At 47.4% G+C, this 22782-nt stretch overlaps 1 protein-coding gene and 1 non-coding gene across 2 annotated transcripts; both read left to right on the top strand.

The window, feature by feature from the left end:
- The first annotated feature begins 362 nt into the window (after window positions 1-362).
- LOC124085976 (small nucleolar RNA U3) lies at window positions 363-569 on the top strand. Its single transcript, XR_006849653.1, has one exon. It is a non-coding gene; the product is annotated as a small nucleolar RNA U3 (small nucleolar RNA).
- Window positions 570-18107: 17538 nt separating this feature from the next.
- LOC124085770 (oxytocin-neurophysin 1) lies at window positions 18108-19089 on the top strand. Its single transcript, XM_046433726.2, has 3 exons — window positions 18108-18227; window positions 18524-18725; window positions 18807-19089. Exons 1-3 carry the CDS (start codon window positions 18108-18110, stop codon window positions 18860-18862), a joined length of 378 nt encoding a protein of 125 aa, XP_046289682.1. The 3' UTR covers window positions 18863-19089.
- Window positions 19090-22782: the final 3693 nt, after the last annotated feature.

Raw genomic sequence — 22782 nt, 5'->3', positions numbered from 1 at the left:
TTACACCTCCCCAATGACACCTCCCTGTGGATATCCACTGGGCCTCTGAGACTTAACATAGTCAACTGGATTCTGGATTCTCTGCTGCCCCCTGCATCTCCCAAGCTTCCCCAACTCTGCCATCAACCACCATCCCACCAGCTGCTCCTCCCACACCTGACACTCTCCCTACTCACCCTGCTCCTTCTCTTCCCTCACCCTTGTCAGTCCTACCTCTCACATGCATCACAACTCTATCTGCTTCTTGCCAGTCCTGCTTTGGATCCTACCATTTCCTTGTCTCAGAAGGCTCTGTTCCCCTCGTCTCTGCCCAGGATCCTCTTAACTGGCTTATATGGGCCCTAGGGAGAGGAACCAGTTCTAAGATTATGCCTGCAGGGATCATTTCTAGAGTTCATTCCTGGAGAAGTTTCTCTGATCTTGAAGTGTTCTGGAAATCACGGGGAAGAGGCCCAGAGTTCCCTCCTGAGGGACATCTCTTGGTGTTGCTTTACTGAAACTGCCTTTTACCATTGATGACTGTTCTTCCCTTTAGAGGGGTGACAAGGGAGAAATGCAAATCTCCAGATTAAACCCCAAGTCTCATAACTTTTTTTAAAGTACTCCCCTCCACTTTAGTCTAGGTTGTGTGAGAACAGGTAACAACAGTTCATTTGAAACATTCATTTCAGCAGACCCTCTGCCCCTCCCCACCCTCCTGTGTCTTTCTCTCCTCTTATGTGCACCATCTAGTGGCCCTGCCAGTGTCCCAGGGGCTGGACCTCATTTTCAGATGGACTCTGCTGCTAGCAGCAGCACAGCTTTCTCTCTTCCCCCTTTTCCATTTGTCTCACCTGAGGACTCTCCACCATGAAGACACAGGAATGGTCTGTAACTGTGAAGAGGTGAACAGCAGGGACCAAAATTATAGGAGCACAAGAGGGCACCTCGTGTGCGATGGAAACATTTGAGGAACATGCTGGTCCTGAGTCAGACAGGTGTGGAACTGAGGTGGATCCCACCATGATTAAGCAAAGAGTCAGCACCCTGGCGCTACCTGTCACCCAGCTCCTCGATGGCTGAGGCAGGAGGATCTCAACTTCCAGGCCAGCCTTGGCAACTTAGCAAGACCCAGACTCAAAGAAAAATGAAAGTTCTGAAGATTCAGTTCAATGGTAGAGCCCTTGCCCAGCAGGTTGGGGGCCCTGGAGTGGATCCCCAGCACTGCAAAAAACCCACTGCTCCTGCCTTGATGCATGTGGCATCTCTCCTCACCATTGCCCAGGACTCTGAGATCATGGCCAGGAGGAAGTTGACATCAACAACCCTTAGAAATGTAAGAACAGGCACCTCTCTTATTCTCTATGGCTCTTACTAATCTACAAAAGCCGTTTCTTTTCTTTTGGGGGAAGGTCATACTAGGGATCAAGCCCAGACCTTGCACATGCTGAACACCTGCTCAACCACTGAGCCACACCCCAACTCCTCTAACATAATGTGTTTCTTGCTACTAAAATATATTATTATTTAGCTTTGTTTCTAAACTCTTTTGTTAGGTTTTCCTATCATAGCAAAATACCTGAGGCATTAACTTATAAAGATTTAAGTTTGATTTGGCAATGGTTTCACGGGTTCCAGGCCATCACCAGTTGGCCTTGTTGCTTATGGTCCATGGCGAGGCAGCATATACTGGCAGAATCACAACGTGGAGCAAAACCACTCACCTTTGGCTAGGAACAAGGATTGGCCAGGTTTCCACTGTCCCCTTCAAGGACATGCTCCCAAAAACCACAAGTCCTGCCACTAGGCGCCACCTCTTTAAGATTGAATCACATCCTAATAACACCATCCTAAGTACCTAGTCTTTTAAAACAGGAGGCTTTGGTGACCCTCAGCATCCACACAATAGCTTTAGCCCTCTGGAACATGTTCACTGTTTCCCACCTCTCTCCTCCACCTAAACATAAGCCCCCTGAAGTGGGACACTCAGCTCACGTACCCTACGTATGCTCTTTCCTAGTCCCTGCCAGTTCTTGGGCACTACCCACTACCTGCAGGCCCAAGATGGGCCATGATGATACCTGACTCCTCTGCATTCTCATTCATGGCCATATTGCCACACTTTGGGCAGTTCTGGATGTAGCAATGGGAGGTGAAGGCCAGAAGGCCAAGGAAGAAGGCGGGCAGCATTGTGTTGGGCATCCTGTCACTCTTGGTAGGGCACTGGGCACAGCGCTGCTGTGCTGGCTGGTCACTATTTATGCGATCACATGTTTCCTCAGAGGAGATTTGGTATCCACCTGTGTCATCCTTAAAAAGCAAAAAAAAAGAAGGGCAGTAAAACACTATGTACCAGAACCACCCCTTTCTGTTCCCAATAACCTAGGCAAGTCAACGGAACACTGGAAGCAGGCCCGACCTGAATGTCCATATAGGTATTATCATGAAGAGCATCATTTCTCTCTCTCTCTCTCTCTCTCTCTCTCTCTCTCTCTCTCTCTCTCTCTCTCTCTCTCTCCATACACACACCACACACACACACACACACACATCTTTCTCTAGCACTGGAAACTATAGAAAAATGGTGTTATCTGTACAAATTGCTTGTCAGACATTCACAAAGCTGCTTGGGATGTAGGCCCTATGATGGGGCAAAGTATGCTATGATGTCACTGCTTCTGACCTAACCTATAACCCCCTCTCCCTGCCTGGTGTGGAATCCTGCACTGTGCTCTTCGAGGCCGCTATCACTGGACAATGCACTATGAAATACAGAGGTGCTATGAGTCTTGCCTGTCGCCAAGGGACCTTTCCTGAAAGAGGTTCCAACATCCTGTGCATCACACTCTGTCTCAGGGTGTGTTCCCTAGAATATCAGCAAACTATCCCACTGTCCTAGCACAACTGGACTGGATCATCACAAATCTTTCTCCAGAAGGCTCCCACAGCCACCTGGTCCCAGACCTTCTGCAATAATTCAGGTGTCTGGGGACACATGCTGGTTTGTCTGTGCAGAAGATGGTAGAGGAGGGCACAGGTCACTGTAATGTCACTGGCCACAGTGTGAAAGGAACTGCTCTGATTGTGACTCTGGATGCAGGGGGACAGGGACAGACTGGGTGTCCCCTAGAGTCATATCCAAGAATTATGGCTGTCCAGAAGAGGCCGGGGGTCAAAGGGCCTCTTCCTGACACAGACCCTAAAATAAGGGCAGTGGATCTAAGGGCTGCTGTGTTCAGATCAGGGTCAGGCTCCAGCCCAAGAGTGGTAATAGAAGGGACAGTCAGGTTTGCAGGGTCCCATCCAGTTAGCCCTATTGCAGGACAAGTGACCAGGAAAGACACACCCATTGTAGCCAGTACTGGAAAAAAACAAGGATCATTTCATGACTGTCCTGTCTAGAGCATCCCTCACTCCCACCGCTATGATTTTCTAACTTGGTTCTATATGAATACATCACATGGCACCTACTACAATTTTGCAAGTTTAAAAGACTACAAGTTTTGTTTTTGTTTTGTTTTTGTGCGTGTCCCTGTAAAATAAAATTTCCAAGGAAGAAATGTCTCCATCTCTTATGTTCAGTACTATGGCCCCTCTACTGATAGAGGGCTTGCCACATGGGGGGATTTCCAATGCATTATCGCAAGAGGGAAGGAGAGGGAAAATCCCTGGGAACCAGTCTCAGCTCTCCAGGGAGTTGCTATATGACCTAGGGCTATATGACAAGCAAGCCACACTTGTTTCCATGGTTACTTATCAGGTGTACCAACCCCTCTTCCTAGCTCACTGATACCTTAAAGAAATCGGATAATGGTGCCAGAAAAGGTTAAGGTGTTCTAGGATGCTTTCCTAACTAAATGTTGCAAATATCCAGATTAAACCCCCCATCTCTTAACTTTCTTTAAAGGACTCCCGTATTACCCTTAGACCAGGTTATCGGAGAATAAGTAACAGTTAACTGATTTCAGCAGACTGTCTGCCCCTCCACGTTCCTCCCCACCCCTCCTGCATATTCTCCCCTCTTCTCTGCACCATCTACACTGCCAGTGTCCCAGCAGTGTGGACTTCATTTTCAGAAACTAACCATGGTGGCTACTGGGGCTATGAAAGTTGTTTCTCTCCTCAAACCATTCTGGGGTGGGCACCAGGAGGATTTGTGATGGAAAGGAACTAGAGGTGTCTGAAAGTGGAGAAAAGGAGATCTTATTCAAATTGGCCATGGCAATGCCTGTGATACGCACAGGGTATTTAAGGAAAGCTGTCAAAGAAACCAGGAGTGTATCAGTCAGCTTTCAGCTACTGTCACAAATTTCCTCAGATCACCAACTTACGAAGAGAGAAAGTTTATCAGATCTCATTTTTCGCTGGTTTCAGTCCATGGTCAGTTGCCCAATAGGTCTTGGGCCTGTGACCAGGAAGGCATCAAGGTGGGGAGGAGGAGAAGGGGCAAAGTCATTCCCTCATGGCCAGGAACCATTGAGAGGAAGAGGAGGGGCTGGGTCCTAATAAGCCCTTCAAGGGCAGACCCCAATGAAAGGAAGACCTGTCACCAGGCCCTACCTCTTGAAGTTTCCACCCCCTCTCAAGAGTGCCAACCCTGGGACTAATCCTCTAGCACATAGGCATTTGGGAACAAGCTGTAGCAAGGAGCTTGGAGTTGGGGAAGGATGATATTGTCTACATTTGATGATGGTTGGAAAATTATTAAAATGAATATGTTTATCAAAACTCCCAGAACTTGGGCTGGGGATATAGCTTAGTTGATAGAGTGCTTGACTCACATGAACAAGGCCCTGAGTTCAAACCCCAGCACCACAAAAAAAAAAAAAAAAAACTCACAGAACTCTACATCAAAATCCGTAAATTTCACCTGATGCAAATTGTACCCTAAAACAAGGAAAGTTAGGTGCAATAGCCTCTTCCTTCAGTCCCAGCTGCCCAGGAGGTTGAGGCAGAAGCATTGAATGCATTAATTTAAAACCAGACTAGGCAAAGTAGTGAAATCCTGTCTCAAAAAAAAAAAAAAATTGGGGGTGGGGGGGACTGGGGTTGTGGCTCAGTGGTAGAGTGCTTGCCCAGCTTGCGTAATGCACTGGGTTCGATCCTCAGCACCACATAGAAATAAAATAAAGATACTGTGTCCACCAATATCTAAAAAACAAAATATTTCTTAAAAAACTTTTTTAAAGAAAGACCAGAAGGTGTAGCTTGGTGTTAGAGTTCTTGCCTAGCATTTGCTAGACCCTGGATATCTTTATCAAAACTCACAGACCTCTACACCTAAAACAGTGAATTTTCCTCATGTGCTAAAGTAAAGGCTTCGCCGTCATTTTTCATGCCTCTCCTTCCTTCTGGCATCCCTGTCTCCTCTCTCTTTATTCTCCCCATCATTACTTCTTTCTCTCTGGGGAAGAATTTCGTTACCCTAACCCATTCTCTAGAGGGCCACCAAAAGCCTCTGCTCTTTCCCCTCCCCCTGGCCCAACTGACACTGTCTTTGGCTTATATATATGACTCTTCTATCCCCAGTACCACTTCCCCCTTGTCTGGGGTGGATTTGCCCAGCACTTTGGGTACTGAAACTGCCGTGGCAGGCTCAGTGGTCCATGCATCATGCAAGTTCCTTGTCCCTCCCCCAGAGACCTAGACAGACACTAGGTTGCATTTACAAAGGTTTATTTTCCATGCTTCAGGGTCCCACTCCAGAGTGTGGGGGTGGCAGGTGGGGGGTGGCTCAGTAGGTGACAGACTTTGTGAGCTCAGGAGACTCAGGTGCCCCACAAGCTGCAGCAGCCAGAATAGCAGGTACCTGTGGGCAGGTGCAGATGTGCGGCATTGTCCAGTCATTGGCTCCTGCAACTTGTCAAAGATGTCATGTACCCAGTGTCACTCACACAGCTCTCTGAGCAAAGGAACTCATGAGTGTGGGCGCTCTGGGATTGAGCACAGCTCTGGGGCCTCAATCTCTGTGTCCCCTGTGGGAACCTGTCCTGCATGCCCGACCTAAATGCACACCTTAGTTGCAACACTGGCCCAGGGCATCACAGTGTCCCCCCTCCGAAAATCTTCAGACCGGACTGACAGGGCGACCTCAGAAAGTTCTTATCCAAGCAGTGCAACATCTGGATGGTGTGCACGAAGCAGCCTCACCCATCAGACCAGCAGATGTTGGGCCCCATGCAACGCCCCGTCCTTGGGGTCACAGAAACACCCATGAGGGGATGGAAACAGTTGAGCTGGAGGAGAGAGGTGGTGGGGAAAGTGGGGGCTTGAGGTTGGGCAAGTGCAAGGGGCACATGCTGGGGTTCAGGGCTCAGGGGTGCAGGTCCTTGAGCCAGGCAAATCTGGACAGTGGTCAAGGGCAAAGGTAAAATGGACTAAGCTGGTTTTCAGTGACTTGATGATCAGCTCTCAGGAATAGCTGTCAGCATCCTCACTTCCAGATGTGGGACAAGTCTCCCCTGGGTTACAGCAGGGGGACCTTCCCCTTCAACTCTGGGCCATCACTGGTGTGCACCCCTCTGTCATCTGCCCACACGACCCCTATTCCTCCACTTCTCCTGTCCCATTACTCAGACTTGATCCCTAGCCTCCTGTAGAGGGAAGGGGACTTTCCTTTCCAACTGTGGGGCCATCACTAGTGTGCACCTCTCTGTGAACTGCAACCCCCAATCCAGAACTTCCCCTGCCCCATTACTCCAACTTGATCCTATCCCCCTCCAGAGGGTCCCTGAGCCATGCAGAGCACACACAGGTCCCTCCTCCCAAGTCTGGCCTTGCCCTTGTAACCCACCACCAACCTAGTGGGCCTCACTTGGGTCTATGATCTAATGCTCATCTTACTAGAGTCCCCCAAGTAGCTTCCAGGGTCCAGAACCTCAGGGAGAATAAGCACAACTGGTACCTCAGAATTTTGAAACAGCGAAGCACCCAGTAGGGGGGCTGTGGGGTTGCCCACATGCATAGTCTAACTTATTCTATATCTCCAATGGAGCCAGCCCCCTGTGGCTTGGGCAGAATTGAGCATGGTGATCAGATTACCTTCAGCTCTGCCACAGCTGGAATTAAAGGAATCAGCTGGACACACAGCACAAAAGAATTGGGCTAGGTACCCAGCAGAACTTCCTTATAGGTGCTTGAGTGGTCCTTCTCAGTCCAGCTCAAATCAATGGCCATCTGTGTGTGGGATCAGCTACCTGTGGCTGGGAGAAGCTGGTGTTGGGCAGGGAAGGCCTGGAATTGCAGGTGGAACAGAGTCTTCAATCTTCCAGTTTGTCTGGATGAAAGGACCCCACAGGCCCAGAGCTTCCCCCACTGCATATTTCCTGATCCAGCCCCAAGCCCAGTTATTGAGGAAGCATCTCTTATTTTCTTGCATCCCCTGTCTGGGTGGGGTCAGTGTCTGGCAGCCTCTTCTGACCCTCCCAAGCTACCCAACATCCTGATCCTTTCTAACCCTCTCTGAGGCCCTTCTGCCCAGACATACCTCCTCTACCCAGCCTCTCCCCTCCAGACTGGCTTCTCCTAAGAATTCCCTCTTTCCTAGACCCTGCCAGTCTTTAGATACCACTCATTAACAGCAGCCCTAAGATGAACTACGGTGATGCCTGCTTCAGTTTCATATCAGACATGGCCCTCCTGCCACCTTTTGGCAAAAGAGGAGGAGAAGGCCAGCAGACCAAGGAAGAAGGTAGGCAGCATGGTGTCTGTCGGGCATCCTGGCACCTGGGTGGGGCACTGTGTGCACACCGCCACGTTGGCTGTGTACTGCTGCCTTGGCAGGCTGCCTATTGAAGTCCCGAAGTGTTGCCTCACTGGAGATTTGGTGACCACCTATATCATTCTTAAAACAAAGGAGGACAGTAAAACACCATGTCCCTGAACCACCCCTTTCTGTTCCCAATAACCTAGGCAAGTCAATGGAACACTGGAAGCAGGCCCGACCTGAATGTCCATATAGGTATTATCCCTCCCTCCTTCTCTCTCTCTCTCTCTCTCTCTCTCTCTCTCTCTCACACACACACACACACACACACACACATGAAACTACAGCAAACTAGTGCTATCTGTAGAAACTGTTTTCTGGGACATTCACGAAGCTGCTTAAGATGCTGGCCCTATGATGGGACAATGTAAGTTACACTGTCACTGCTTCAGACCTAACCTATAGTCCTCTCTCCCTGCCGGGTGTGGAATGCAGCACTGTGGTCTTCCAGGCCACCATCCCTGGGCAATGCACTGTGAAAGTCCAGGATGCTGCCTGCCTGGCATGTCACCAACGGACCTTTGTCCAAAGCAGTTCCCTTTTCCTTTTTTTAAGCACAAAAGCAATTTTCCACAACCTATACATCACAACCTGTCTCTGAGTGTCTTTCTTGGTGTCTCAATAAACTATCCCACTGCCTTAGCATGACCGGGCTAGAACTTTATGAACCCTTTTGAAGGCTCCCACAGCCACTAGGTCCCAAACCATCTGCAGTGATTCAGGCATCTGGGGACACACAAGGGTCTGTTTGTGCAGACATTAGGAGAGAAAATGTACAGGCCACTGCAATGTCATTGGCCACAATGTGACAGAAACTGTTGCAACAGTGACTCTGAATTCAAAGAGAAGCACAGACTGAGTGTCACCTGGAAATCATTTCCAAGCATTCTGGCTGCCAGGAGAGGCTGGGGGTCAAAACAACACTTGCACCAGACACAGCCCCTAGAGTGGGGACAGAAGGATCTAAGGGGCTGGTGTGTTAGGAGTAGAGTCAGGCTCCAGCCCAGGAGTGGTGATGCAGGGGACAGCCATGTTTGTGGGGTCCCATCCAGTTAACCCTGAAGTACGATAAGTGACCAGGAAAGACACACCTAGTGTGGCCAGTGCAAAGTCTTTAGAAAAGAAATCCCTGTCAGCAGCCTCGTGGGCAAGGTAGCCACTGTCATGGAGTCAAAGGAAGGTCCCAGAAGCATAAGGGAATGTTCCAAAGGGATCGGCAGATTCAGGAGGAAGCTAAGGATACTCCCACCACACCCACACCACTACGGGTCAGGGACAAGGGACTCAGGCCCTGAAACTGAGGGCCTTGGGGACAACTTCGTGGCATGTCCTCCACTACAGCTCTCCCAGTAAGAAACCTGGGTTCGGAGCTACTATGGAGTACAAGAACTGCAGGCACAGTAAGGTTAACAGGTGCAGGGACAACCCCACGGGACATGACAGACGCCTGCCTCAACTGTTACCACCTCCTGGACCCTAAGCAAGTGCCATGTCAGGCCAGAGTGGGAGTGGGGTCCTTGAGAGCTCTGGGCCTGGGGTGGGAAGAGAAGGAACAACAAATGGACCCAGCCCAGGAAAGCTGCTGTGTCCCTGACCTCAGGCTGGCAGGTCTAAAGGGCTGCAGCCCCCTTCCCCAGGCCACTGGAGTGCCACTCTGGTCCCACCCAGGCTGGGAATCCGTGCCTCTCAGGCTGTGCACACTCCCCAGTTCGCCCAGCCTCTGCAGGTGCTCTGCTCATCTCCAGACATGAGGGCACTTTAAGGAAACTCCAGGGGATACGTGGAGTCACCCTACCAAGGACATTGAGAAGTGGGGTAGACAAGGAGGGAGGCTGCCACACTGAGGGCCTGACAACAAACCTTTCAGAAATGACCTTGTAGGTGCATCTCTACACCATGTACAACCAGAGAATTGAAATGTTGCACTCCATTTGTGTATGATAAATTGAAATGCATTCCACTATCATGTACAACCACGTAGAAAAAATTTAAAAATAAAATAAAATAAAGAAAGAATGACCTTGTAGGGATTAAAAAGCCTACAAAAAGAAGTCATGGGCAGTTCATACTAGGGATACTAGAGACCAGTGGCCAGGGGCAGACCTGGACTATACTGCTTGGAGCTTCCTGGTTGCGCAGGTCACTGATCTCTTATGTCTCATTTTCCTCCAGTGTAAGTAAGGCAGAGCAGTAGCCACTGCACAGTGTTGTTGTGGACACTGAATGTTTAATAAGCAAAAGCTTGAAAAGAGTGCTTGTGCCATTGTGCAGTTTATTAAGCATAGTATATTATCAATGTCATTGTATATATATATATATATATATATATATATATATATATATATATACACACACACACACACACACACACACACACACACACACACTGAGGATTGAACACAGGTGGCCTAGAATATAACTGGCTCAGGTTCTGTCTTGGATGGTCTCCCATAGATCCCAACACTGATCTTGTGGGAGACCAGGGGGTCTCATGACTTACAGGAACCTTTTCACTCAGGTCCAAAAATCTACCATGCAAAACAAGGGGCACAGCAGAATCCACGTATGGAATAGCAACCTTGGGACCAGCCCACAGCATAGTTCTTGAAAATTCAATATTACTACACTAGGCACAAAAATAGAAGATACTTCCCCAAACAAAGGCTCAGCAGGAATGATTGAGGGGCACAAGCCCTGGGATTGGCCAGGACATCCCAGTTTCCATCAGCCAGGCCTGCCAGGGTCATCATTCTAAGACTTGCCTCCCACACCAGACCCCATTAAAGACCCCAAACTCTACCTGGGTGCAGAGGCTAGAGAGCCTGCTTCACCCAATACCCACCACTAAGAGCACTCAGTGAATGGGAAAGTCTCTTTACTGTGTTGACTGGTTACATTTCAAATACAGCATCTCACATGTCACATGAATCCCCAGACAACCCACATTCATTCCACACTTTCCTTATGGTTTTCCTCTCCAAAACAACTTTTCCACACTTTCTGCAACCTTACATTCCCTATGCTTCAACTCCTAATGTTGATTCAGACATCTTTTTAAAAGGGAAGATTTATCTCTTTAACCCCTCCCCACCACATGTACCCTCCATCCACTGTCGCCTTCATACAATGATGTCTTGAAGGGTAGAACAGCATTACTGGTTTGGTTGCAATCACACATTCTGAGCTAAGTCATGTGGTTCATATGATGACCCTTTTAGCTCAGAACAGCTTTTTGTATTCCCTCGAGTTAGTGATTGCCTTTGTTTCTCATTGTGGATCATCTGCCATGCCAACCCACAAGCCAACTCATTCTTCAATTCCCTCCACTCAGGCTTCTACCCAGACCAGCCTACTGAAACTCCTGTTATCAAGGTCATAAACTCTTTCTGTGTTGTCAAATTTTGTGGGCATGTCTATGTCCTCATTATCCATACCCCCCGAGCAGCATTCATCATGACTGCCCTGATCCTCTTCTCAAAACATACTTTGTTTGACTTCAATAACACTACCCTTACCTGGTTTTTCTTCTCTCACACTGGACATTTGTTCATAAAGTCCTTTTCTGCCTCCTTCTAAATGTTGGAGCATCTAAGAACGCAGTCCTCTGTCCCTTCACCTCTTTGAGGTGATTTTACATGATTCCCCAATCCTTGTCAGTCCTACCTCTCACACACATCATAACGCTGTCTGCGTCTTGCCACTCCTGCTTTGGGATCCCAGAACCTGCCATTTCTTTGTCCTAGAAGTCTCTGCTCCCCTCACTCCTCCCTAGGATCTGCTTGACTGGCTTCAATGGCTTCTCTTCAGAGAAACATTCTCTATTTTCCTGTCTAAAGCACTCTTCTCTCCCACCTCTATTATTTCTCACCTGAGTCTATATTAATACGTCACATGGCACTTAGTACAGCTTGAAGTTCAGTGTGTGTGTGTGTGTGTGTGAGTATGAGAGAGAGAGAGAGAGTCTATAGAATGAAAGCCCCAAGGAAGACAGGTCTCCATGTTTCATGTTTAGAACTCAAGCTCCACTCCTGGTAGAGAATTGGCCACCTGTGAGGTTTTTAATACACCACGGCAAGAAGAAAGGGAGAAAAGCCCTGGGGCCCAGTCTCAGCTCCTCAGCTCGCCAGGGAGTTGCTGTGTGACCTAGGGCAAGTCATACCTGTTCCTCAAGTGACTTCCTTGATGTCCAAACCCCATGTTTTGGTCAATTTTTTATGTCACTGACTAAAATAGCCAACAAGAACAACTTAGATTAGGAAAAGTTTGTCACTTGCAGTTTCAGAAGTCTGCATTTATGAATGTCCAACTACATTGCTCTGGGCCCAAGGTGAGGCAGCTTATCATGGGAGGAGGACCCAGCAGAGAAAATCTGCTCAGCTCATGATCAAGTCAAAAAGCAGAGAGGGAGGCAGGGGCCATAAGAAGATGCACCTTCCAGGGAATGCCCCCAGTGACCTACCTCCTCCAGCCACACTCCATTTGCCCACAGTTACCATCCAGTCAGTCCATTAAACTAGGATGAACTAATTAGATCTGTGATCCAATCGTTGTGATCGGATCATGAGGTTTTGTGATCCAATCATTCTATTTCTGAATATTCCTGTATTAACAGATACATCTGGGGGACACCTCATATTCAAAGTATAACCCTGCAATGGATATGATCTTGCAAATTTCTGAGATGCCCTCAAGTCAACTTACCTATCGTTTCTGTGCCAAGTACTGAGCATCTCTTCAACAAACACACCTTGTTTGGACACAGTTTTCTTTTTGCGGGGGGTGGTAGTGGTATTTATATTTTTGAACGTTGATGGGCCTTTATTTTATTCATTTATTTATATACAGTCCATGAGGACTATGCTCCGGCTGCCAAAACTCAAGTCCATCCCGTAATGCAAACTTTTAGTTCTCCCAAGATTCCCATAGTCTCAACAGTTCCAACATTGGGCTGGGGATGTGGCTCAGGCGATAGCGTGCTCGCCTGGCATGCGTGCGGCCCGGATTAGATCTCAGCACCACATACAAACAAAGATGTTGTATCTGCCGAAAACTAAAAAATAAATATTAAAATTCTCTCTCTCTCTCTCAAAAAACAAAAAAGAGGAAGAATTAATTAAAAAAAAAAAAAAAAACAGTTCCAGATTGCCCAAAAGTTCATTCCAAGTCCAAAGTCTCTCCTGAGACTCAAGGCAAGCCCTTGTCTTTGAGTCCCTGTGAAATCAAAAACAAATTACATCTATCCAATATGAAGTAGCTCAGAGTAAACCTTCTCATTCCAAAAGGAAGAAATAGAGGCACAGAAAGGAGAAAGGGGGCCAAAACAAGACAGAAACCCAGCTGGGAAAACTGGTCCCCATCCACATACAGCATCTAGGACACATGGCTACAAGATGTTCTCTCCAAAGGGCTTGGGCAGCCCTGACTCTGGCCCTGGTTGCAACATGCAGGGGCTCTCTTTAATCTTGCTCTTCCACCCCCAGCAGTTTTTCTCAGCTGCCCATGTTACTGGCATCTCTTAATTCCTGGGGTCTCCATTCACTTCACTCATGGCCCTCTTAAGGGCAATCCATGAGGACTCCAACCCTGCTGCACTTTGCCTGGCCTCCCAGGCCTGCCTTTGAAATCTCAATTGAAGCTTCCATAACCCCTGAACTTTAACCTCCTACATCCCTGCAGAACCAGAACCAGAAGGATGATGCCAAGGTCCCCTGCCAATTCACACCGGGGCCCCTAGAATCATGACTCCAATGGCCTCTGAGGGCCTGGGTGGCTCAGAAAGGTGAAACAATTCCCAAGCCTTCCCACCCCATGTGAGCAGGGCACCTCCATAATCTCTTCTCAAGAGAATTTTCCCTTCTACCTCCCTGAGCCTGCAATGGATGTGGTCTTGCAAATTTCTGAGATGCCCTCAAGGCAACTTACCCCATTGTCTCTGTGCCAAGTACTGAGCATCTCTTCAACAAACACACCTTGCTTGGACACAGTTTTCTTTTTGTGGTGGGGTGGGGGTAGTGTTTATATTTTTTTTGACATTGATGGGCCTTTATTTTACTTATTTATTTTTATGCAGTGCAGAGAATTGAACCCAGTGCCTCACACTTGCTAGGCAAGCGCTCTCCCACTGAGCCACAACCTCAACTCCTTGGACATAGTTTTATATCCAGTTTTTTTGGCTTTTCAGTCACTTGTGCATAGCTGTGACCAAAATACCTGACAAGAACAACTTAGAGAAGGAAAAGTTTATTTGGGGCTCACAGCTTTAGAGGTCTTGGTATAGACAACCAACTGCACTGTTCTTGGCCCAATATGACACAGCACAGCATGGGGGAAGAAGAAATCTGCTCAGCTCATGGCAGAGTCAAGAAGCAGGGAGAGAGAAAGAGAGGGAGGGAGAAAGGGTCCATAAGGAAGATGCACCCTTCCAGGACATGCCCCCAGTGACTCACCTTCTCCAGCCACATCCCAACTGCCGACAGTTACCAATAAGTCCATTCAAACTAAGATGGACTGATTAGGTTATAGCTCTCATAATCTAATGATTTCAACTCTGAATATTCCTGCTTTGGGGGTACACATTACAAACAAGTCATAACACTCTACTTCCTAGTCACTGAAGTCTTAAGGAAATAAGATGATAGTGCTATAAAAGGTTAAGGTTTTCTAAGATCCTTTTATAATTAAATGTTGCAATGTCCAGATTAAATCCCCATCTCTTAACTTTCTTTAAAGTACTCCTACACCCTTAAAGCACATTGTCTGAAAAGTAACAGTTCATTCATTTCAGCAGACCATCTTCCCTCCCCACTCCCACAGTCTTTCTCTCCTCTAGATGGAGTGCACCATCTAGTGGCCAAGTCACTGTCCCAGCAGGGTAGGACTCATGTTCAGATGGACTCTGCTACTAGCAGCAAGCATGGCTTTCTCTCTTTCCCACTTTCCAGTTGCCTAAACTGAGGACTCTCTACTATGAAGACAAAGGAATGGTCTGTCACTGTGAAGAAGTAAACAACAGGGACCAAAATTGTAGGAGCCTGAGAACCACCTCCTGCATTGAATAGAAGAGGCACCTTATGTGGCATAGAAACATTTGAGAAAAATGCTGGCCCTGAGTCGGACAGGTACAGAACCGAAGCGGATCCACATCAAGACGAAAAAAAGAGCCAGACACCTGGTATACACTGGTAATCCAGCGACGGAAAGGCTGAGGCTGCAGAACTGCAAGTTCCAGGTCAACCTTGGCAACTTAGCAAGATTCAACCTCAAAGAAAAATCAAATGCTGAGGATTTCGCTCAATGGTAGAGCTCTTGCCCAGTATGTAGAAGACTCTGGGTTCTGTAAGACTAGAAAAACGCCGCACCACACGACACAGATTACCAAAGAGTTTTCCCACTTTATTACAAAAGGCTGTGTGTTTATATAGGTCTAAGGAGAGGTCGCAGGGCTGAGGTAGATAACAGGTCGCCTGTTTATTGGCAAGCTCTTCCATATGTCAGTTCCGGGGCCCAAGAAATTAATTCTAATTGGGGCTAAGGCTTCCTACCGGCAGGGTTTGAACACTGGCGCCAGCGGCAGGAAGGTTTCGCGCCAATGAAAGAAACAAAGAGGAGAAGGAGGGTCGTTAGACGCCATGCTGGGGTTTTTCTCTGGGGTGCTGCTGCCGTTATATGTTTACCCAACAGGTTCAATCCCTAGTGTATGTGTAGGAGGGAGGAATCAAACCACTGCTCCCTGCTTTATGCATATGATATCTCAATATCGCCCAGTGCTCTGAGGTCATCTTCAACAGGAAGTCTACATCAACCATCCTAAAAGAAATTACAACAGCCCCCTCCTTTCCTCCCACAACATGTGCTAATCTACCAGTTTTGTGAGTAGACATCAAGCCCAAGGTTTTGTACATGCCTGGCAGGCACACGACCTGCTACCCCTGAGCCACACCCCAGTTCCTCTGATGCAATGTGCTTATTGCTAGAAAAATATGGCTGATCTTTGTTTCCTAACTGTGTTGCTAGGTTTTCGTCACCACTCCAAAATACTAGGGATAATTAACTTATAAAGGGAAATGACTTATTTTGGCTTATGCTCTCAGAGGTTCTAGTCCATGATCCCTTGGGCCTGTTGCTTACAGGTCTATGGGGAAGCAGCATATGGCACCAGGAGCACGTGGTGGAGCAAAACCACTCACCTCGTGGTTGAGAAGCAAGAGAGAACCATGAGGAGCCAGGTCCCACTAGCCACTTCAAGGACATGCACCCAACAACCAAAAGTGCTCCCACTAGGCCCCATTTCATAAAGATCGAACCACATCCTAATAACAGCATCCTGAGGACCAAGCCTTTAACATGTGACCTTTTGGGAAACAACCAGATTCAAACTATAGCAGTAGTCCACTGGGATATGTCACTATTATACCTCTCCTGCTCCACTAAAATGAAACCAATGAAGAAGGAAATGACTCCCCCCACCATACAACCACTCCATTCCTGTGCTAGTGATCAAAACCAGGTCCTTTCATATGTTGTGCAAATTTTCTAGAACGTATCCCGAATCCCCCTCAAAAAATTTTTTAAATGCATAAAACAAAGCATAATTTCCATCATCATAACAAAAAAAAAGACAATAAGTTTTAAAAGAAACCAATTACATTTATATGCAGGTGTTGAAATGTTACAACACATTTTGATATTGTCCCAAATGTGATTCTTTTTAAAAAATCTACTTTAAATTCTCTATAATCTTCCATCTATTCAATGACAACTAAGTATCACCTCAAAATGAAAAAAAAAAGTGATCTGGAGTTCAGACATGTGGCCCCCAAAGGATATGCAAATAACTGAGACAATGGGGTCAGAATTCAGGCAAGAAGTAGATTCAGAACATCCATCAGAGTTGCTTAATATTAAGTGGCAAAAACACAGAGAACCAGATTTTCCAGGCAGAGCTCTCACCCGTGAGTACTTCTAACTACTATGAATTAGGTTGGCTACAGGCAGAGGGAGGACTGTACCTTTGCTTTGGAATCTGGAAATAACTCAATCAAATGTAGCCATAAATAAGTGTTTTTCAACAATGCATAAAACACCCTTTTCAGTGGCTCTATGTGCACTTTTTACTTCCAATGCATTAGAGGGAAGAAAAAATGACTCTAAAGTAACCAAAGGAGAAGGAAGAGTTAGCAATATAAACAAAGAATTTTAAAAAGAGAAAGTGAGCAAGGAGCAGGGAGAACAGGGAAGTAGGAGTAGAAAGCAGTAAAATGGGGTGAGATGGAAGATGAGGGAACATTCACGACTATTTTGGGAATATGTTACACAATATTCCTTCCCTCTTGCCATTGTGAAAAGTGTCTGCCATAGATACTGTTTCCATCAAGTTCCCTTTTAACTAGAAGAGGGATGGGAGGAGGTGTTTCCTGAGGTAGATATAAATCCAAGCTTTTTGCTAAGATAATATATTCATCAGATCATATATTCTTACTTATCAGCTTATTTTTTGCTTATTTGTTTATTTTGCTTTACTTTATTATACTCAGTTGATTCTGATGCCAAATGTGATTCTTTAAACCATTAGATTCCAAGCTCTAGGGGCAGCCAGAAGAGTGCCCTGATCTCCAGGTGACCATGAGTCTAAACAATCCTTAGAGTCATTTGCAGTAACTTTATATGATGGGAGGTTGCCTGTCAGCTGTGTTGGTGACATAGCCACAGATATTGTCCATTCCAATACACGTGGACTGTAGCCCAGCTCCTAGCTGGAGGAAAGGTTGACTTGGTGGGAGAAAGCTGGGATCTCGCCCATGCAAGTGCTGGGGGCAGGGAAGTGGCTGTGGCTGTGTGCTGGGGTGGGGAGGTTTTCTGGTTAATTAGGCTTAGGAAGAGGAGACCTTGTTACTAGGGGGTCAAGGACTGAATGTGTATGGACCAAGGTGAATGGATGGGGATTCTAGCCAGAGGCCTAGGAGGAGCCCTAGGGTCCACCATCCCCACCCTCACACCCTCTTTCGGGTACTGGAAGTCTAGAAAAATAGCTTTAGGTTGGGCTGAACTCCCCACCCTCCATTATCCAATTCTTCCTTTCCCACCCTCATGGCCCAGGCTGACCCAGCCTGCCTCCTCCCTGGGACACCTCAGGCCCTCTCTCAGTTCATTAGCAAATGCGTGACATTGATGCTGGGGGGTTGGACTGGTAATGAAAGGGTCCACCCTGAGCACACACAGCCTGACCCACAGTGACCTGCTGTGACCAGTAATGCGACTGCATTCTTAGACAGCTGCTAAGCAGGTCGAGCGCCCAAGCATAAAAAGACCAGGATTGAGAAGACTGCCACCAGCTGTGGATCCCCTTACCCAGCGTGCCCCCACCATGGCCAGCCTCAGCCTCGCCTGCTGCCTGCTGGGCCTCCTGGCTCTGACCTCCGCCTGCTACATCCAGAACTGCCCCCTGGGCGGCAAGAGGGCCGTGCTGGAGCTGGATATGCGCAAGGTGAGCCACCCGACCCTCATCCTGCTATCTGCATGGCTATGCTGGGTGGCCTGGAGGCCGGACCACCTACAGGCATGACCCTCCAGTCCCAGGCACATCGGGGCCTCTGGCAGATTTCCCCTGTGCGTCCTGACCGTCGTCCATGCCAACCAGTGCCCTTAGGGACTGCCACCCCATGGAACCGCCTGCACTCCCCATCCCTGAATCCCAGGAATCTGCTCCTCCCACCCTGCAGGGGGGGGGGCCCACCTTCTCGGTCGCCTCCCCACTCCTGCTATCCCTCTTCCTCCCCGCAGTGCCTCCCCTGCGGCCCCGGTGGCCAAGGGCGCTGCTTCGGGCCCAGCATCTGCTGCGGGGACGAGCTGGGCTGCTTCGTGGGCACAGCCGAGGCGCTGCGCTGCCAGGAGGAGAACTACCTGCCGTCGCCCTGCCAGTCGGGCCAGAAGCCCTGCGGGAGCGGGGGCCGGTGCGCGGCCGCGGGCTTCTGCTGCAGCTCAGGTGAGCCCTGAGAGGCCAGCGCGGGGACCCGGGCTCGGTGGGATGCGGAAAAACCGCCACTGACAACAACTCTCATTGCAGATGGCTGCCGCACCGACCCTGCTTGTGACCCCGAGGTCGCCTTCTCCCAACACTGAGCTCTGCTATCTCAGGACCCTTTCCGACCGCACCCCTAGCTCCCCATAGCTGTTCCAAGAAGGAATGAAAATCCAGCAAACCCAGCGTGGTTGCACATGCCCATAATCTCCACTACCTGAGCACCAAAGCAGGAGAATTCCAAATTCCAAGGCCAGCCTCAGCAATTTAATGACACCCTATTTCAAAATAAAGGACAAAAAGGACTGTGATGCAGCTCAGTGGTAGAACAAGTGCAAGGCCCTGGGTGTAATCCTCAGTGCTGCAAATAAATCAATAAAGCAGATTTCCACAACCCTCCACTCTCCTGGTGTCTGATTGTCTGAAATGGGAGGAGGCATTGGGGATGGATTCCAGCTGGGCTGATGGAAACTCAGAAGTGACCCAACATGCTTTCACCATCCTGAAGACAAGAGGGAAGGAGCCCACGGGTGTCCAGGAATATAAAAACAGCCCTAGCTTCCCCTCCCAGCAAGGGCTGGGACCTGCAGCAGGTTCCCAAAAAACAAGGATCCAAAAGGACAGGATCCAGTCATCTGCACACAGAGACAGTGTCTGAGAGGGGAACAGGGGAAGGGGAAGGGACAGTGGGGATCCAATGACTCCCAGACTGTTGGAGAGAGGCTAAGTACCTACTCCTCCCTGGAGATTGAAGGAGTAGAGCTGGCCTAAGGGAGGGCACTTGACAGGGCTGAAACAGCTCACCACGTTTCAAAGAGCTGAGCCCTTTCACCCAAGGAGGCCACGGCGCCAAGCTGGGGAGATTGGGCTGGGGCACCCCAAGACTTTTGCCACACAGCTGGGTCTCAACTCAATGGCCTGACTCCTGCCTGTGTAGAATCAGAACTTGTCAGAGATGGGTACCACCCAGAGGGCCTGTAGTCCTCAGCACCCACAGCCACAGAAATGACCATCAAGCACTGAGGGGAGAGCAAACTGACAGAACCCTTCCATGTATACTGCCCACCTATTCCCAGGTCAAGGACCCTTTGGGGGATCAGATAAAAGCCCATCCCTCTCTCCCAGAACACGCCTCATTCACCTGCCCATGAGGCTGACCACACCTCAGAAGGCCCTGCTCACAGCCTACTCCAAAATAAGAGGAGCAGATGGTTCACTGTTAAAAATAAAACATGCTGGGCTAGGGTTGTGGCTCAGCAGTAGAGCACTCGCCTACCACGTTCGAGGCCCTGGGTTCCATCCTCAGCACCCCATAAAAATAAATAAAATAAATATATTGTGTCCAAATACAACTAAAAAATAAATATTAAATAAAAAATAAAACATGCTTGCCAGGTGCAGTGGTGCCCACCTATAATTCCAGTGACTTGGAGGATGAGGAAAGAGATTCAAAAGTTTGAAGCTCACCTTAGAACTTAGTAAGACCCTCAACAAGTCAGTGAGACCCTGTCTCAAAATAAGACAAAAGTTGGACTGGGGATGTAGCTCAGTGATAAAGCACCCCTGGGTTCAATCCCCAGTACCCAAAATAAATAAGTAGATAAAACATGGATTTTAGGTCAGTGCTGGAGCACTTGTCTAACATGGGAGCATCTAATTCCATCTCCAGCAGAAACAAACAAACAAACATATAAATAAGTCTTCCCATTTCTGTGGTTTTCTCACATACCAGAAACAACAAGTTCAGAAGGTCTATGCCCACACCCTACACCAAGAGAAGCAGATCATTCATTGTCTAATAAAAATAAAACATGTTGGGTACAGTGTAGCTCACTGGTAGAGAGCTTGCCTAACACAGGAGAGGCCCTGGGTTCCATTCACAAAGCTGTAAAAACTAACCAATTAATTAAATAAACAAACTATAACTAAATGACATTTAAATGTACCATTTCTTTGTGTTTTTTTTTCACATACCCGAGAAAGTGGGTAAAACAGCTAGAAAGTACCCCAAAACCCCACCAGTAATGGAAAATCATGTGTAGGGCTCAAAACAGAGTGGAAACACAAAATATATATATATACTTTGGAGGACTGTAAGATTTTTAATTACCAATTTTTTTGTGTGTTTCTAGGAATTTAAGATTTTTTTTAACAATTACAAAAATAGGCAGAACTAATTTATGCTGTAAGCAAAGAATGCAAGAAGCTATGTCATCAAAATGGGAAGCAAAAGAAATACAAGGAACAATAATGTGTGGTGTTCAAAGACAAGGTGGAGACAAAAATATATACATACTATTGAAAACTTAATGTTTTAAGTTAACCAATTAATTTTTTGGCACTGAAGAATGAAGATTATCTATAAACTGGGGCTGGGGCTGGGGCTCAGTGATAGAGCACTTGCCTAGCACATGTGAGGTCCTGGGTTCGATCCTCAGCATCACATAAAAATAAATAGATAAAATAAACATATTGCATCCACCTACAACTAAAAATATATTTTAAAAAATTATGTAAAACTAATCTACAGTGCTGCAGTTCTAGGGTGGCACAGTGATATGAAGGGGTGTTCCCAACAATACAGAAGTTCCCCAACTTCTGTATTGCTGATCACTGTTTGTTGGGCTGAAAACTGGACAGATGTGTTCAAATTATAAAATCAAGCAGCCAGGAGCAGTGGCCTACACTTGTAATCCCAGCTATTCAGGACTCTGAGGCATGAGGACTGCAAGTTTGAGACCAGCCTCAGTAATTTAGCAGCATCCTCAGCAACTTAGTAAACCTGTTACTCAAAAAAAAAAAAAAAAAAAAAAGACTGTGGCTGTATCTCAATAATAAAGTGACCCTGAATACAATCACAATTCCCAGTAACCAAAAAAGTAAAAATAAATATTAAACTATGGTCATGGAATTTGTTCATTCTTGTGGACTTGAATAAAATATTCATTCCATGTTAACAAGATTGTTATTGATAAGAGCCACATGCCCAGCCCTCGGAAAAAGATCAGAGATAGGGTTGTGGAAAACCTGTGGCCAACAGCAAACCCGACCATGATGGTTACTGGGGCTACGAAAGCTTATTCCTCTCCTCAAACCATGTCCAGTGAGCACCAGAGAGGCTTTGTCATGGAAAGGTGACTCATAGGAGAAATGGAGGTCCTATTCAAATCAACCATGGTGATGCCTGTGACATGCACAAATAGGTATTTGAGGAAAGTTGTCAAAGTTCTAAGGCCCCCTGGAACCCAGGAGTGTATCAGTCAGCTTTCACTTACTGTGACAAAATTCCTCACATCATCAACTTCCAAAGAGAAAGTTTATTTTGGCTCATGTTTTTAATTGGTCTCCATCTGTGGTTGGTTACCCAAATGCTCTTGGATGTATGGCCAGGAAGTCATCATGGTGGGGAGGAGAAGAAGAGGTGAAGTCATTCACCTCATGGCCAGGAACAATGAGAGGAAGAAGAGGAGCTGGGTCCCAATATCCCCTTCAAGGGCAGGTCCCAGTGAAAGGAAAAACCCCCCAACAGGACCCACCTCTTAGAGTTTCCACCCCCTCCCAAGAGTGCTAAGCCTAGGACTAAGTCTGTAGCACATGGGCATTTAGGGACAAATTGTAGTTTGGAGCTTGGAGTAGCCTGACACTGCAAAAACAGTGAATCTTACCCTATGCAAATTTTACCTGAAAAAAACAAAACAATACAAAAACAGAAAGCCAGGTAGTGGACTCTGCTTGTCGTCAGTCCCATGTACTCAGGATGCAGAGGCAAGAGGTTCACTTGAGGCCACAGTTTTGAGACCTGCCTGGACAATACAGTGACACCCCTTATCAAAAGAGAGAGGGCTGGGGATGTGGCTCAAGTGGTAGTGCACTCGCCTGGCATGCATGAGGCCCTGGGTTTGATCCTGAGCACCACATAAAAATAAAATAAAGATATTGTGTCCACCTAAAACTAAAAAAAATAAATATTAAAAAATAAATAAAACCTTGGATCTTTAAGAGAGAGAGAGAGAGAGAGAGA

This window comes from Marmota monax, unplaced genomic scaffold, assembly GCF_021218885.2.
Source record: "Marmota monax isolate L192 unplaced genomic scaffold, Marmota_monax_Labrador192_F-V1.1 WCK01_AAM20220418_F8-fsc00014, whole genome shotgun sequence".
Taxonomy (NCBI): Eukaryota; Metazoa; Chordata; class Mammalia; order Rodentia; family Sciuridae; genus Marmota; species Marmota monax.
This window is presented reverse-complemented; position numbering and strand designations above follow the sequence as displayed.

Coding starts and splice junctions, on each gene's coding strand:
- LOC124085770 (XM_046433726.2), top strand. CDS start 18,108: ATGGCCAGCCTCAGCCTCGCCTGCTGCCTGCTGGGCCTCCTGGCTCTG. Junction 18,228..18,523: donor TGGAGCTGGATATGCGCAAG/GTGAGCCACCCG, acceptor TCCTCCCCGCAG/TGCCTCCCCTGCGGCCCCGG. Junction 18,726..18,806: donor GGGCTTCTGCTGCAGCTCAG/GTGAGCCCTGAG, acceptor CTCTCATTGCAG/ATGGCTGCCGCACCGACCCT.